Source organism: Esox lucius, chromosome 21 (assembly GCF_011004845.1).
Source record: "Esox lucius isolate fEsoLuc1 chromosome 21, fEsoLuc1.pri, whole genome shotgun sequence".
Lineage (NCBI taxonomy): Eukaryota > Metazoa > Chordata > Actinopteri > Esociformes > Esocidae > Esox > Esox lucius.
In genome coordinates, this window is record NC_047589.1 from 10,527,399 (window position 1) to 10,543,221 (window position 15,823).

Below are 15,823 nucleotides of genomic sequence, written 5' to 3' on the forward strand. Positions count from 1 at the left end.
GCAAATTGTAGCCTCTTTTTCCTATTTGTAGGATTATTAGGAACACCTGTTCAATTTCTCATTAATGCAATTATCGAATCAACCAATCACATGGCAGTTGCTTCAATGCATTCAGGGGTGTGGTCCTGGTCAAGACAATCTCCTGAACTGCAAACTGAATGTCAGAATGGGAAAGAAAGGTGATTTAAGCAATTTTGAGCGTGGCATGGTTGTTGGTGCCAGATGGGCCAGTCTGAGTATTTCCCAATCTGCTTAGTCACTGGGATTTTCACGCACAACCATTTCTAGGGTTTACAAAGAATGGTGTGAAAAGGGAAAAACATCCAATATGCGGCAGTCCTGTGGGCGAAAATGCCTTGTTGATGCTAGAGGTCAGAGGAGAATGGGCCGACTGATGCAAGCTGATAGAAGAGCAACTTTGACTGAAATAACCACTCGTTACAACCGAGGTATGCAGCAAAGCATTTGTGAAGCCACAACACGCACAACCTTGAGGCAGATGGGCTACAACAGCAGAAGACCCCACCAGGTACCACTCATCTCCACTACAAATAGGAAAAAGAGGCTACAATTTGCACGAGCTCACCAAAATTGGACAGTTGAAGACTGGAAGAATGTTGCCTGGTCTGATGAGTCTCGATTTCTGTTGAGACATTCAGATGGTAGAGTCAGAATTTGGTGTAAACAGAATGAGAACATAGATCCATCATGCCTTGTTACCACTGTGCAGGCTGGTGGTGGTGGTGTATGGGAAAATACATTTCAAGTGGTCAAGCCAGGATGTATCCAATAGGCTGAGGACGAGATTTGACTGTAACATAACACGTTCCTCTTTTTGGAAAATTGCATGTTTGGCTGTACCATTTCCTAGTCATTACCATTAGAAACATGTTGCATGTGTCCACTCTGACAACACAGAAGACACTACTTGGTTTCAAACACTTTATTAACATACAGCATAATCAAAACAGGTCCCGGACAGAGGACCTCAGGGAGTTTACAACCCATACACGAGGAACACAGAAATAAATGGGTCTTTATATGTAAAAAATACTGTAAAACATTTTAATTACCATTACTAAAATATCTAATGACTGTGTGGCCTTTGTTCAGTACATTCACTTGTACTTCAAACCAAAGCTGTTGCAATTATTGGCATTAGAGACAAGGATGATTGCAGCAGTAGAAAATGCACACAAGCTTTACGTTAGATCGGCATCAACTCAATAAGGGGAAACTGAAAGAAAAATCACACACTGATGGTTACTCGTTGACAGAACGGGGTCTAATTAAAATGAGATATGTTGTATAAGCTGCAGGTCTGATGTCATATTGCTTGGCAGTATCATCTCCAGTCTACACAGAAGTCAGACACAGTAATAAGATTGAACATAAGGACTCCATAACAAAAGCAGCAATGTTTTTCAAAACTCTGAGCTATAAAATTGTTCGGGTTCTCACAGTAACACCGCTGTCAAACGTAAAAGCTGCACAATGATGGAAGCCAAATCATGAAAGGAAATGAGATGACAAACTGTCAATCTTTTTCCATGCCCCACCTTCTAGCAGTCTGGGATTGGAGGGGGGGTTCATGTAGCCCTTCCCCTCCATTGCTCCCACCTTTGCTGGTGTGTCTGATTGTGGACTTTTATCTCCACCCACATTTCTTTGAAGCAATATGGTGGGGGTTGGGGGGTCTACAATATAACAACAGTGTGCTTTGTCAGGATTAGCTGTCCATATCCTTACCTGACAATCTCCAAGACAAATGAAATAGGTTTCTCAAAGAGTGCAGCATCCAAGCAGGCTTGGTATAAGGTGAAGAGAATGTGCTTCGAAAGGACTTGGAGTTCAGCGAGAAGTCCTCCAATCAAATGACAAGACGGCGGGTCCATTCATGTACCAGACAACCTAGAATCCAGGAACCCTGGGCATTCAATGTCCTACAAGGTAAAGGGTCTGAACCAGCTGACGTGACAGTTGTGAAACAGGAACTTGTCAAGGGGAGGACTGCTTCCTGGGTCAGGCTGCACAGAATATCAAGACAGAGATGCTCAAAGAAAACAATGGATTTGGAGGGAGAGGGGGTCTAAAGCTTGGGCCTTGCCATGACTTCCACAAGGAACGTGTTACACACAAAGGGCTCGGGGTAACCTGTAGACGAAGAGAGAAAACAAGGTTGTCGTCAGGCAGGGTTCGGTTTGGCTAGAAAACCTCAATGCAACCCAATGCACATCAGCGCCCTGGAGGAGTTAGCGGGTAGTCAACCCGGACCACGCCAGCTCATTCCGGGTGGTACCACTGGGCTGGGCGGCACCGCTGGGCTGGGCGGCATCGTAAGGGAATGTCGGTAAGACAATCTAACCTGTCCTCTGTGAATCCATCAGTCTCCTCGTCATCATCCAGCTCCATGTCCAACTCGTTGTCCAGACAACCGCGGCCACACCCACTCAGGACACTGCAGAGAGGAAGCAGAAAATAGAGAGTCCTCTGTGTACTTGATTTGGATTGTTTCTGAAGAGGTTTAAAATACGTCCAGGTGATTTACAAAATTTCAGAGGATTGGCAAGAATGAGGCAACGCATATTATTCATAAAACAGTTGTTAAAAGCCACAAACAGTTCAAATATCTTTAAATCTGAAACTATAGATGTTTCTCCTGTCGTCCCATCGGCCAGGCCTCGTTTAAAGTAGATTTGTTAGTCCCACACCCTTGGTCCATTTGGTTATGGATAACAGTCTCATACTGGGGGGAGACCAGGCTTTGGTTTGTGTACCAGCTGTCTCGCATCAACCCCAATCATCGCCTGCTGCATTCTGATGGAAAGACACCCTCTAAACCGTAAGTGCTACCTGCAAAGACATGTTGTTCTTACCCACATGGTGAAAAATACACAGTGGACCACGAAATTGCATCATAAGTCCACCAATGAATACAGGCGACTAGACTGAAGCTTGTGGTAACTGCTCACCTGACAGAGCGACAGGTGAAAAATACAATCCTTTTCAATTTCTTGTTGTAGAAGAAGTAGTTGAAGGACCAAAGGCTGCCCTCTTCTCCAAAGGGATCTGAGTCCAGGTCAGGGTTGTAGCTGAGGACAAAAAGCACATATATACATACATACATACATACATACATACATATATACATACACACATACACACATACACACACACACACACACACACACACACACACACACACACACACACACACACACACACACACACACAATATATATATATACACACAATATATTTTTAAAAAAAATACATATATTCAAACCACCCATTTGAATACATATATGAGTTGTTAACTGGTTTAGAAAAGCAATAAGGAATCTCAGTGGTTTGTCATATATTGCCAATATACCACAGCTAAGAGCTGTGTACACTTGGGTCTAAAACTATCTCTTAGGCGTGGTATATTGGCCATATGCCACACAGCCTCGTGCCTGAGTGCTTACTTACACGTCTGGCAGGAAACAGAAAAGCAAACGTGGACAAACCTGTAAATGTCACATTCCTGTAGGGTAATTTCTTGGTCGATGGAGTTCCACAACTCCGGCCCCAGGGAGTTGAACTCGGCTCCAACTGAGGAGTACAGGCTGCTGTTTACTGCATTCGCCACCTGGGGGAGACATAGTACACTTTTATTCTAATGCAATCTCCACATAGGTATTCATGGAAAGATACATTCCAAACAGAGCATGACATCCAAATATTGCCTGATGACATTCTCTGGATATATTTTGTAGACGAATGTCCCCACATAAAATTATAGTTTTTGCCTTTCCCCCCCACATTTTGTGGCCACTATACTTTTCTGACATCAAAATTGGTCATTGGGCAAAAAAAACCTTGGCCTCAATCATTAAATATACCACTGGTATAAAAAAATAATAACAATAGTGCTTATAAACAATATGATTTCAGGACATAATTAGGATAGTTCAAAGTATCTTTATATGGATGAGTCATTCAGAAATGGTTCTTGAAAAAGATTCCATTTGGGTTGATTTAAAGAGGTGTGTTATGAGAGGAGCTGAACCGTTCGTTACTAACCCAGTTCAGGCTGGGCTCCCGGCTGAACTCGTGGGCCCGGGCAGCGCTGAAGTCATAGTCGGGCCTGAATGACTCATTAAGCGTAGTGATGAGGTAGAACAAGGTCTTCCTGCAGCACTTGTCACTCAGTGGGTTCTCACCGTCTTCGCTGCTCTTACCCAGTCTGCACAAGGGAAGGGGAATTAGAATCAAATCTTCTTCAATTTAGGTTTATTTATTAAAACTAAATGGAAATAGAGAGACTGAAAGAGGCAGGGGAGTGGGTGGGGAATAGTAAGAGAGAGAACTAGAAAGAGAAAGACAGACTATATGCCATTTATGTGCCAAATAACAGACAAACAAGCATCCACTCGGAGCTGTATTCATTAGTGCACAGCACAGCATAGAGTTCAAGTGCAGATCTTTCCCATGGTTGGCTTCAGTTTCCTGTAGGGTTATTTGCGTGTGCCATAAAGACGGCTACCAGGCATGGCCGCAGGACTTACTGGGGTGGGCTGGTGGCACTGGACTGGGGAGGTGAAAGGGCCTCTAGGACATGTGGCTCCCCCTCCTGGCAGAACTGCTTAAACATGTGCTTGTCATCACCAGCCATCTTACAGGAGTAACTCTCGATCCTGAAGACACAGAGGCAAAAAAAAAGTTAACCTAAGGCGTTGTATTGAAAATGAATGTTTGCGTGTCCACAGACCTTGGAGGACGTGTTGTGACGGTCTAGTCATGTCCAAACTGCAATACAGTGAACACACATTTCCTGGCCCTCGAAAGTGGTGTGTTTATTCTGGGTTAATTGCTTTGAACTGGCCTCTGTCTCAGCTTTAGTGTGTTTGTAGGGTGTGAGTAGAAAGCCACCAGATGAGTCTAGCGCTGTGTTTATGACCCCCCCCCCCCCCCCCCCCGCCACATTATGTAAAACAAATGTTGCGCAATCCAAACTCTGGCTCGAAGACTGTGGACCAGTATTAATAGGAAAGAGCAAAGATCACAGGGACCACATGACTGGCCTAGTTTCCATTAACAGAGAAATTGGAGGAAATAAAAATAAAAAACGAGGGGAAAAGAATAGGCAAGCCTCGTTCACCCGGCCCGCTTTTCATTGTTAAAGCATGCATGCGCTAGAATTTCAAGGCATACATGTTACTATAAAATGCCCCATCTCTGCATATGATTTTATTAAAATAGCCAACCAGATGATCCAGCATTGTCTGTCTGGAACTAAAACCACTAAGCCTCGCCTTTCTGTTAATAAAGTCTGCAGTCTGGTCAGACTGGAACGTAACTATTTAATAGCTAGAAGGATTGGAAGACCATAAAACAGCGTAAAACAGTGATGTTACCATGTACAGGTATATAATTTGAAATAAACCCTCAGAAATAATTGTATTTGCAAGCTATATTAGTTCTGGCTTGGTTAACGGTTGTAGGTGGTTTCAGACAGCAAGTGGTGGGCGGGGAGGCTCATTCATTTTCAATGGAGCAGAATTCTCCCTAGGCAGAGATGTCGGCATTGCAAGACTGCTGGTCAAGCAGGGAAAACAAAAAAATGCTGGAGAAGCTAATCCCTTTTAGCTAGCTTATGTCAGTGGGTAATAATACTGTACACGTATAGTCACAGCAGGTCATATTCAAGGGCTGATTGGTCAATTGGCTCATTCCCTTTCATACTGAGACCCAAATGGAATTCCATACTAGTGGATTTTAGCTCTGCATTTCAATTGCCTATAAACAGAACCGCATATGGTGAATTTACTGCCTCCACAGCGAGTTCAGCCGACGCGGCTGTATTTTCCTGTTGGCTTGTTTGCTTGGTTTACTGTATGTAGCTACTGATGCTTGTAGCCTGCTGGCCCTCAGATGATCATCCCTGTCCCTGACTAGATACTCGGTCTCCTTTGCGGCGGTCCGCGTCTCTCACCACTACGCAGTTTAAAATAAAAAATATGTACAAGAGTTAATAATCAGGCCTAGTCGCAAATACATCCACCTATAAGTAAAAGAGTTAAATTAAAAAACGACAGATTTCATAGGGGAAAACTAAATTTCTCCATGTGTGTTTTTATGGATTGGAAAACGGCTTCGAAGTGCCGCATTAATGTGGCCATCATGGCCCATAATAATCCAGGAAGAGGCAGACTATACACAGGCTCTTGGCAGCTGTATAGGTGTGAGTGTGTTTAGGCTCCATTACAGTCTGCAAATAGCCACAAAGACCTGTCAGGGGACACCCTGTCCAGCATCAGACTACCGCCATGAGTCACAGGCCAGGACACAGGTCATGACCTCAATCTGCACAGCACCCACTGGTTTCATAACCAACTGCTCCTAAAACACAATCCCAGCTACTGCCATTTGCCGAAGGCCGGTTGCTGTTTAGTACGTTAGTTGAGTAATATAAATAATTAATTCCCAAGAATATTGGTGGGGTGAACACTTGTTCAACAATTGTCCATAGAACCATTTATCGCATTTACACCGCAGACCTAACGCATAACGGCCAATACGGAATCATTTGTCCCGGGCTCTTATCAAGTAGCCAACTACAATACTGATCTTTCACAAAGAGACACCCTAGCCAGGTTTCATTACACCAATCTGTGACAGGAGTTTGGGTGTTTGGTAGGAACCAGAGTTGAACAGCCCTAATATAGGTTTTGTTGATGCTCCCACTTAAACGGAATGTCTAAACCCAATCAGAAATGCACCTGAGGAGCAGCACTGAACGCACCAATACCTGCAGTTGATAGACAACTCCACCAAAAGATGGCACATTCAGACCCTGTTAAAACTGGAACTGGTTTTAGTAATGCAACAGCGAGACAGGCTTTACAGAACATTCTGAGCCACATGATTAGATAGGTCATTTGATCCACAATGTTGTGATGGAAATTACCTGCCAATGATGTGAGACTCTCCCGTTTCAACACAGAGTTGAGAGCTGAGAGCTTCAAAACTGCTATTTTCTAGCAATTTCATCGCTGCCTGTGAAAGGACAGGAAAACGTTACTGTAGGGTTTCATATATTCATCAACTAAATGGTATCTCTATGCTATGCCGCAACCTGTCAGGGTCAGGCCAAGGTAATTAATCTTCGCCCAGTTAAGTAGGTTAACTGCAATAATAGTCTGAATAAAAACGGACCGACGAAAAGGATGTGATAAAACCCAGATACATTATTAGCTACTGTAGTTACCGTTACTACTGGTTCCACTGACCTACATTTGAATCAGGATAAAATGGTGGCCCACCATAGGGGACATAGCATATGGAAGGTAAACAAAAAGGCAAGCCCTTAAAACCCTTCCTCTTTCTTTCAAAGCTAGTTAATCCCTCCCCCCTCGAAACTACGCTTGTTAGCTACCGTTGGCTATACAGCACAATAATAAAAACATTACAGCAGTAGCTAGTCATATTGTTCTTACCAAAGGTAATGCCGAAAGTCTTTGTAGAACAGAAATAACGTTTTCACCAACTGCAATGATGAGGTCTCTTTGGAGATTGTGATGTACAAAATATGTTGTTGTTAGTTAGCATTGAAGTTAGCTCATTTGTATGAATGGCTAATGTATCTTCCTAGCTAGTCTTCAGCAACTTAAAACGATGCTAGTTTGACATTGATTTATTGTCAAAGCTTTTATCGAAAAACTGCTTCTGCCGATTAAATGAGACGACATTAAGTACAAAGGTTGTCCGAATCCGTCTGATTTGGTTTGCAGCGGCATCCCTTTTCACCAAGATTAGCTAGCTGGCTAACGTCGTTAGGTAGCTTCTTGGCTACAGTAAGTTCTGTCTAATCAAGTTGCCTTTTCGAAGCAACTCGATCACTTTGCACTTTTATATTGTTCTATCTACCTCTAAGTCCCAATATTATTTTCTCGTTAGCAAGATGGACGAAGGATAAACAAACAGCGACGACGAAAGTAGAATACTCCCTCCCACTTCTCATTTTCTGGTTATAATGCCCTTTTCAAGAATTCGTGTGTATTTCGCCATCTACTGTATGGATATTGAAATGCAGAGGGGAGAACTTGTTGATACCATTGCTAAATAAACAAAAATGTTGACTAAAAAAACCTATCATACTTTAACAGTAACAGTCCAAACCAGATCCCGTTGAGTCGAGAAGTATTTTAAAGTATTGTTAAACGACTACTGATATATTGTAAGTATTTTTCCCTATGTGTTGTTTAGATTGTTTCATTACGGTAAAGCCTAAAGGTTCTAACAACCTTGTCAAGCTAATTAATAAACTCAGTGACATGCTTCTGAGAGGTTACTCGGGCTGCTGATATACCGTCGAAAACGCTATACAACTGGCCTGTTGGTAATGGCTGTACCGCTCTCGTTTCATAACCAAAACCCACTTGTAAATTAAACTTAATTCCAGCAGTTTCTTGTTCTATACACTTTGTATGGACAACTATTTCAAAACCGTTGCCGACATTGGAAACAATTATAAATCTGGGTCTTGCTGTGTATTTGTGCTGTGTCTTGTCCTGTCGTGCCATTAAAAGCCCCTTCAGCCAGGTCGACTTACCTGGTCAAATAACATTAAAATAAAACCATATCATCAGCCAATAAAAAAGTGAATTGGTTTGGTTAGGGAACGCTCTCTGTAGAGGTTACTGCAATATTTCATTTTGCCACTTGATGCATCAGTGGAGAAAAAGTATTTTTGACATGCTAAGGAAAAATGTCCAGTCGCATATAGCTGGGAGATATTCTCTTTTAATTAATAAAATAATTATCTCTGACCTTATACACCAAACATACCACCTGACCTCTAACCCAAGTAAAACTGCTCTCTAATGGAGATAAGTGACTGCTGCTTAAAATAGACATAACTAGACAACACAAACTCTATCAAAATGGCTTTTATTCTGTTGGCATTGTTACTACTATCCCTTAAATATGTCAGTTACAACTTTAAGAAATTCTCAGGAAACTTAATACCACCCATTCCAAAAAAGTACCAAACATTCAAGTACTGGTTTAAGAATGAAAGGCACACCCTACTAAACTATGCATCCCAAAAATCTGATGGGGGTAACAAGGTATTTGCTGATAGTTGGCATTTAAAATGGAGGGACACAAAACACCATCGGTCTAGAATTAGCAAGGCATGAGCCCTCCTCATCTGAGGATCTATTTTTTGTTTTTAAGGAGTAATTCCCCCTGCCACTTAACGCTCACTGGATTCATGACTTTACAGACTAGCTGCAAATCAGCCATCTTTTGCATTTAGTTGTAAATCATGTTCAATCACTTGAATTTGACCCACAGATGGACTCCAATCAACTTCTAGAGACATCTAAAGGATCATCAAAGGACATACAATGCATCTCAGCTCAATTTGAAGTGTCATGGAAAATGGTTAGAATACTTATGTAGATGAGATATTTCAGTTATTCATTTTAAATAAATTGGCACACATTTTTAAAAACTTGTTTTTGTGTTGTATCGTGTTTAGATTGATGTAAGAATACATACACACAGAGTGGGGTGAACAAATATTTGATACACTGCAGATTTTCCCACTTACAAAGCATGTAGAAGTCTGTAATTTTTATCATAGGTACTCTTCAGCTGTTAGTGACGGAATCTAAAACAAAAATCCTGAAAATCACATTGTATGTTTTTTAAGTAATTAATATGCATTTTATTGCATGACATGAGTATTTGATACATCAGAAAAGCAACACTTAATATTTGGTACAGAAACCTTTGTTTGCATTGACAGAGATCATACATTTCCTGTAGTTCTTGACCAGGTTTGCACACACTGCAGCAGGGATTTTGTCCCATTCCTTAGTTGCCCTGGCTGTGTGTTTCAGGTTGTTGTCATGCTGGAAGACCCAGCCACGACCCATCTTCAATGCTTTTACTGAGGTAAGGAGGTTGTTGGCCAAGATCTCACGATACATGGCCCCATCCATCCTCCCCTCAATATGGTGCAGTCATCCGGTCCCCTTTGCAGAAAAGCATCCCCAAAGAATGATGTTTCCACCTTCATGCTTCATGGTTGGGATGGTGCTCTTTGGGTTGTACTCATCCTTCAAACACGGCAAGTGGAGTTTAGACCAAAAACCTCTATTTTTGTCTCATCTGACCACATGACCTTCTCCCATTCCTCCTCTGGATCATCCAGATGGTCATTGGCAAACTTCAGACGAACCTGGACATGCATTGGCTTGAGCAGGGGGACCTTGCGTGCGCTACAGGATTTTAATCCATGACGGCGTAGTGTGTTACTAATGGTTTTCTTTGAGACTGTGGTCCCAGCTCTCTTGAGGCGCTCCACCAAGTTGGAAGTATTTAGACTAGCCTGGATAGACAGTACAGTACAATACCGAAAATCCCTCATGTCTGCTCGATCAGCTTATTTCTCCAACCTGATTGAGGCGAACAAAAACAATCCAAAATTTCTCTTTGATACAGTTGCAAAGTTAACAAAAAAGCAAAGCTTAGCAAGTGAAGTGGGTCTTCACTTTAGTTGTAATGAATACATGAACTACTTTGATGAAAAGATCGTCACCATTAGAAAACAAATAACTGAATCCTTAAATAGTTATGGTCCTAAAAATCTCAGTTGTCCAAAAAATTTCCGGAACCTCCCTGATCAGGTGTCAATGGGGACACTTGAGTTTTTTGATACCTTATCGCTCGACACATTTACAAAATTTGTAATGAGTTCTAAACCCACAAACTCTCAGCTAGACCCGATTCCTACAAAATTACTTAAGGAGTTATTTCCTGTGCTAGGTCAGCCAATGCTGAACATAATAAATTGCTCCCTTTCCTCCGGATGCGTACCAAACTCACTAAAAATTGCGGAAATTAAGCCTCTTCTAAAAAAATCTAATCTAGATCCCGACATATTAAACAATTATAGGCCAATATCGAACCTCCCGTTCCTCTCAAAAATCTTAGAAAAATGTGTTTCCCAACAACTGAATGCCTTCCTAAAGACAAAAAACATTTATGAAATATTCCAGTCTGGTTTTAGATCCCATCATAGTACTGAGACTGCACTCGTGAAGGTAACAAATGACCTTCTAATGGCCTCAGACAAAGGTTCCGCATCCGTCCTGTTGCTTCTTGATCTTAGTGCTGCTTTTGACACTATTGATCACTCCCTTCTCTTAGAGAGACTGGAAACCAATATTGGGCTACGTGGACATGTTCTAGCCTGGTTTAAATCTTATTTATCTGAAAGATATCAGTTCGTTAGTGTGGATGGCATAACCTCTGACAAGTCAAAGGTATGCTTTGGAGTTCCTCAAGGCTCGGTTCTGGGCCCATTACTTTTCTCACTATACATGCTCCCTCTGGGCAATGTAATCCGAAATCACAATATTAACTTTCACTGTTATGCTGATGACACACAGTTATATATTTCAATGAAGCATGGAGAAGCCCCTAAATTAGCTATTTTGGAAGCATGCGTTTCAGATATTAGGAAGTGGATGACAGAGAATTTCTTGCTCTTAAACTCAAATAAAACAGAAATGCTCCTTTTAGGACCCAAAAAACAAAGAGCTTTGTTAGCAGATCTCACTGTGAACCTCGACGGCTGCATGGTCGTATCCCAAAAAACTGTAAAAAACCTTGGCGTTACCCTTGACCCTGACCTCTCCTTTGAAGAACATATAAAATATGTCTCAAGAGTTGCTTATTTTCATCTTCGAAACATCGCAAAAATGAGAAACTTTCTATCAAAAACTGATGCAGAAAAATTAATTCATGCTTTCGTTACTTCTAGATTAGATTACTGCAATGCTCTTCTCTCTGGTTATCCAGACAAATTAATAAATAAACTTCAATTAGTGCTGCACACAGCTGCTAGAATCCTAACTAGAACAAATAAATTTGAACACATTACTCCTGTCCTGGCATCCTTACATTGGCTGCCTGTTAGGGTTAGGGCTGATTTTAAGGTTTTACTCTTAACCTATAAATCAATACATGGACTTGCTCCTACTTACCTTGCTGAAATGATCCAGCCATACATACCTACACGTAACCTTAGATCGCAAGATGCAGGCCTTTTAATTGTACCTAGAATTTCTAAACAAACAGTTGGCGGCAGGGCCTTTTCTCATAGAGCTCCACTCCTGTGGAATGATCTGCCAATTAAGGTTAGAAATGCAAACTCAGTGCAAACTTTCAAGTGTCTACTAAAAACTCATCTCTACAGCACGGTTTATAATTAGGTGTAGCCTGGCCCGGGGGCGTGAAGGTGACCAGTAGGCTTGATACTGTCCACCCTTGCTGTCTTGCCAGGTGGGCTCTCGTCGCCACTGGGATGCCCTCCCTCCAATGCCCTTCGGGGGAAGAGTCACTGGCTTGTTGTTGACTCTCTATTGCGCACTTGTGCAGTTGGGCTGTACGCTGCTAGCAATACTCGGCCCTCATTCAGGGGGGTTGCGGTTGGTGGGTGTCCCTTTGGTTGATGCCTGGCAATGTGGGTGGATTGATTTCCTGCCTGTTGGGCCCTGTCCGGGGCCTCCCCCGGGTAGGGCCACAGTGTCACCGGACCCCCCCGTCTCAGTTTCCAAGGTGTTACGCTGCTATATTATTGTGCTGGGGGACATGAGGGATGTACTACTAACTTTTCTCAGTTTCCTCCAATTTTAAATTTTAGAAGGAGATGAGGTCCTGGTCCACACCTGCGGATTACCTGGTTTGGGGGGACCATTGCTGTTCCTGTCCTTGTCCACCTGGTCATACTTCTGACCTAGTCTAAAATCGAATATACTCTGGATTTAGCCAAGAGAAATTTATTTATTATTCCAATTGGACTCTTAATATCTCACCCGGCACAGCCAGAAGAGGACTGGTCACCCCTCTGAGCCTGGGTCCTCTCTAGGTTTCTTCCTAAAATTCGACCTTCTTAGGGAGTTTTTCCTAGCCACTGAAATTCAACACTACTGTTGTTTGCTCCTTGGGGTTTAAGGCCGGGTGTCTCTGTAAAGCACTTTGTGACAACTGCTGTTGTAAAAAGCGCTTTATAAATAAATTTTGATTGATTGATTGATTGAGGTCATTGACCAGGTCCTGCCGTGTAGTTCTGGGCTGATCCCTCACCTTCTTCATGATCATTGATGCCCCACGAGGTGAGATCTTGCATGGAGCCCCAGGCCGAGGGAGAGATCATCTTGAACTTAATCCATTTTTCTAATAATTGCGCCAACAGTTAGAAAATGTTTGCGCCTTCTTACCAAGCTGCTTGCCTATTGTCCTGTAGCCCATCCCAGCCTAGCGCAGGTCTACAATTTTATCCCTTACACAGTTCTCTGGTCTTGGCCATTGTGGAGAGGTTGGAGTCTGTTTGATTTAGTGTGTGGACAGGTGTCTTTTATACAGGTAACAAGTTCAAACAGGTGCAGTTAATACAGGTAATGAGTGCAGAACAGGAAGGCTTCTTAAAGAAAAACTAACAGGTCTGTGAGAGACGGAATTCGTACTGGTTGGTAGGTGATCAAATACTTGTGTCATGCAATAAAATGCAAATTAATTATTTAAAAATCATACAATGACATTTTCTGGATTTTTGTTTGGCAGTGTATCAAATACTTGTTCTCCCCATTGTACATACACATTATATATTTAACCAATTCTAAATTAAGACCATAAAACAGCAAAATTATTTTGGTACTTTCTGATGCCAATGTTTCTGCCACATGTAACTTAATATGGATTATGTTTCATGTTTGTCAATGAATGCAATATTAAATGTGCTTATTTAATTAATGGATTTTGTAGATTATTGGACTCTGAATCTCAATGGGAACAGTTGCTTGTGGAGTCTTCAACCAAGACGTTAAAGGAATCTTAATGCAGGTCATGCTGAGTCTATTGAATGAGCGGGTCATGTCAAAGCCCTTTCAGCAGCCAGTGACTGAAAAAATGTCAGAGTGACCCAGCTGGAAGGCTTACTGCTCAGTCAGGGTTACAGAAATTGTTGAAATGAGGAACTTCAACTATCTGCAGAAATTGCACTGTCTGTATTTCATCTCTGACATTTGGAGAGGAAGATGTCAAACAAATCTGTATCTGCTGTTCTAAAGGAAGACATGCATAAAAATACAGAACTATATAAGTGTTCTAATGATGTATTACACATTCATTGTTATGGTATATTTAATTCACCCCAGATTATAATTTTTTTGTATACGTTGAGAGTAAAATTCCAACTAAATAGCCTATATCAGCTTACAGCCTCTCCAATTTCCAATCTGAATAAAACTTTGAATAAAAATAATCTATACACCCTTATCTCCAATATGTATATAGGCTATAAAATATTCATATTTCTTAGCTATAAATCCAGCCATGTGGCTTTATTCTCACTCTTTCTTGTAGTTGATCTCTGAAAAGGTTTCTTGTAATTCCGGAGTAGCTGTCACATTTAGTTTAGTCGTCTATTGCTATTACCAAATACATTCTGAAAAGGAGTTTAAGCATGTTAAACAATAAATACAAAGGCTCTAAACTATCTCATTCAGGTTTTTTTATTATTATGTGTCTGCAATAATTTGGAGTATTTTGCAGTATGTGTTAGTTGTTGTAAATCATCTTGGGTATTTTGTGGCTTTATTTTAGTTTTAAAACACATGTTCTATTGTTTTACATTAATATACACTCAGTTTAGTTGTACACATTTTCTTTTTTTTACCTAATCGAGGCACACACTGTAAACATTTAAAAATGCATATGTGCAATAGAGTTCCAGCATTGGTTATATATTAATCTTGTGCTACTCAAATGGATAGAACCAAAACAATTGTAATTTAAAATATTTTTTTCACACCTGTTATTTTTAATTGCTGTTTAATTTAAAAGGGTTTAGGAGTCTCAAAAGTGTTTCAAACCCAGGAAGTCATTCTGTACATTGTGGGTAAATAAACTTTCCAACTGTTGGATCTCTTAAATAGTTGGATTCCAATACACATTTACCAGTTGGTAAGATTCCTGGAAATGGGAGAAAACAAGTAGGTAATCCATATATATTTAACTAGCATACACACAGATTTTAGAGAAGATATTGGAATTGTTGATGTCTACTTGAAGGCCTATAATATGAGTTTCAGAACATCCTTGTGTTAAAAAAATGGAGGTAAATGCATGATACCGTAGCTTTAAACAACGGTATCTAAACGTTCTACTGTTAAAAATAGTATTTAAGTTGATGAGCTGTGGACCAGTAGTAACATTTCTGGCTCCATGCGCCAATGAAGCTCCCTGCTGGAGACCAAGGTTGAATACCCATCTCTGACCTTCACCTCTGTGTCACCACTTGACATGTTTCCATCTGATTTCTACTGTCAATGAAAGCCTTGTAAAAAACAATAAAAATAAGGTGTGTCCACTCTATTTTATATTAAGTGTTAATATAAAAATGGTTAATCCATAAACCAACCACACTCTATAAATGTCAATATAAATTCACTTCCGAAGAACTAGTTGTGTAGATCATCATGATTTTGTTCTTTCCCACTTACAATACTACTGATTGTTTATTTAGAAGTTCTAAAAAAATATTTAGTTTTCAATGTTTTTACGAAGGTCAGGACACCCTAATCTAAAAAAAAAAAGGTACAATCAGCAACTATAGACTTGAAACTTCCTTAAATGACATGGGGTGGATTTGACACCGCCTGGGGTAGATTTGACACCGCCTGGGGCAGGTTTTGAAAGAGGGAACTCAAAGACCTATATAAACACAATGGCAACGTCCTTTGGCATCTGTTGGTGCGACGCT

At 41.0% G+C, this 15,823-nt stretch overlaps 1 protein-coding gene across 3 annotated transcripts; it reads right to left on the reverse strand.

The window, feature by feature from the left end:
• Positions 1–928: 928 nt before the first annotated feature.
• On the reverse strand, positions 929–8,022 carry maf1b (MAF1 homolog, negative regulator of RNA polymerase III b). Of its 3 annotated transcripts, none has more exons than XM_029116298.2 (8): positions 7,482–8,022; positions 6,953–7,041; positions 4,551–4,679; positions 4,066–4,228; positions 3,510–3,631; positions 2,973–3,092; positions 2,366–2,458; positions 929–2,154 (listed from the first exon to the last, which is right to left on the reverse strand). In XM_029116298.2, exons 2-8 carry the CDS (start codon positions 7,033–7,035, stop codon positions 2,130–2,132), a joined length of 735 nt encoding a protein of 244 aa, XP_028972131.1. In that variant the 5' UTR covers positions 7,036–7,041; positions 7,482–8,022; the 3' UTR covers positions 929–2,129. The 3 variants fall into 3 exon arrangements, with proteins under 3 accessions (XP_028972131.1, XP_028972132.1, XP_028972133.1); XM_029116299.2 differs by lacking the exon at positions 7,482–8,022 and adding an exon at positions 7,253–7,343; XM_029116300.2 differs by lacking the exon at positions 7,482–8,022 and adding an exon at positions 7,279–7,297.
• Between the last annotated feature and the right edge of the window lie 7,801 nt (positions 8,023–15,823).

What these genes read in the sequence shown, in the direction of transcription:
- maf1b (XM_029116298.2), bottom strand. Translation starts at nt 7,035, where the DNA reads ATGAAATTGCTAGAAAATAGCAGTTTTGAAGCTCTCAGCTCTCAACTC. An exon ending in AGTGCCACCAGCCCACCCCA is followed by an intron (nt 4,229 to 4,550) that starts GTAAGTCCTGCG and finishes TCCCTTGTGCAG; the next exon opens with ACTGGGTAAGAGCAGCGAAG. An exon ending in GGGAGCCCAGCCTGAACTGG is followed by an intron (nt 3,632 to 4,065) that starts GTTAGTAACGAA and finishes TGTCTCCCCCAG; the next exon opens with GTGGCGAATGCAGTAAACAG.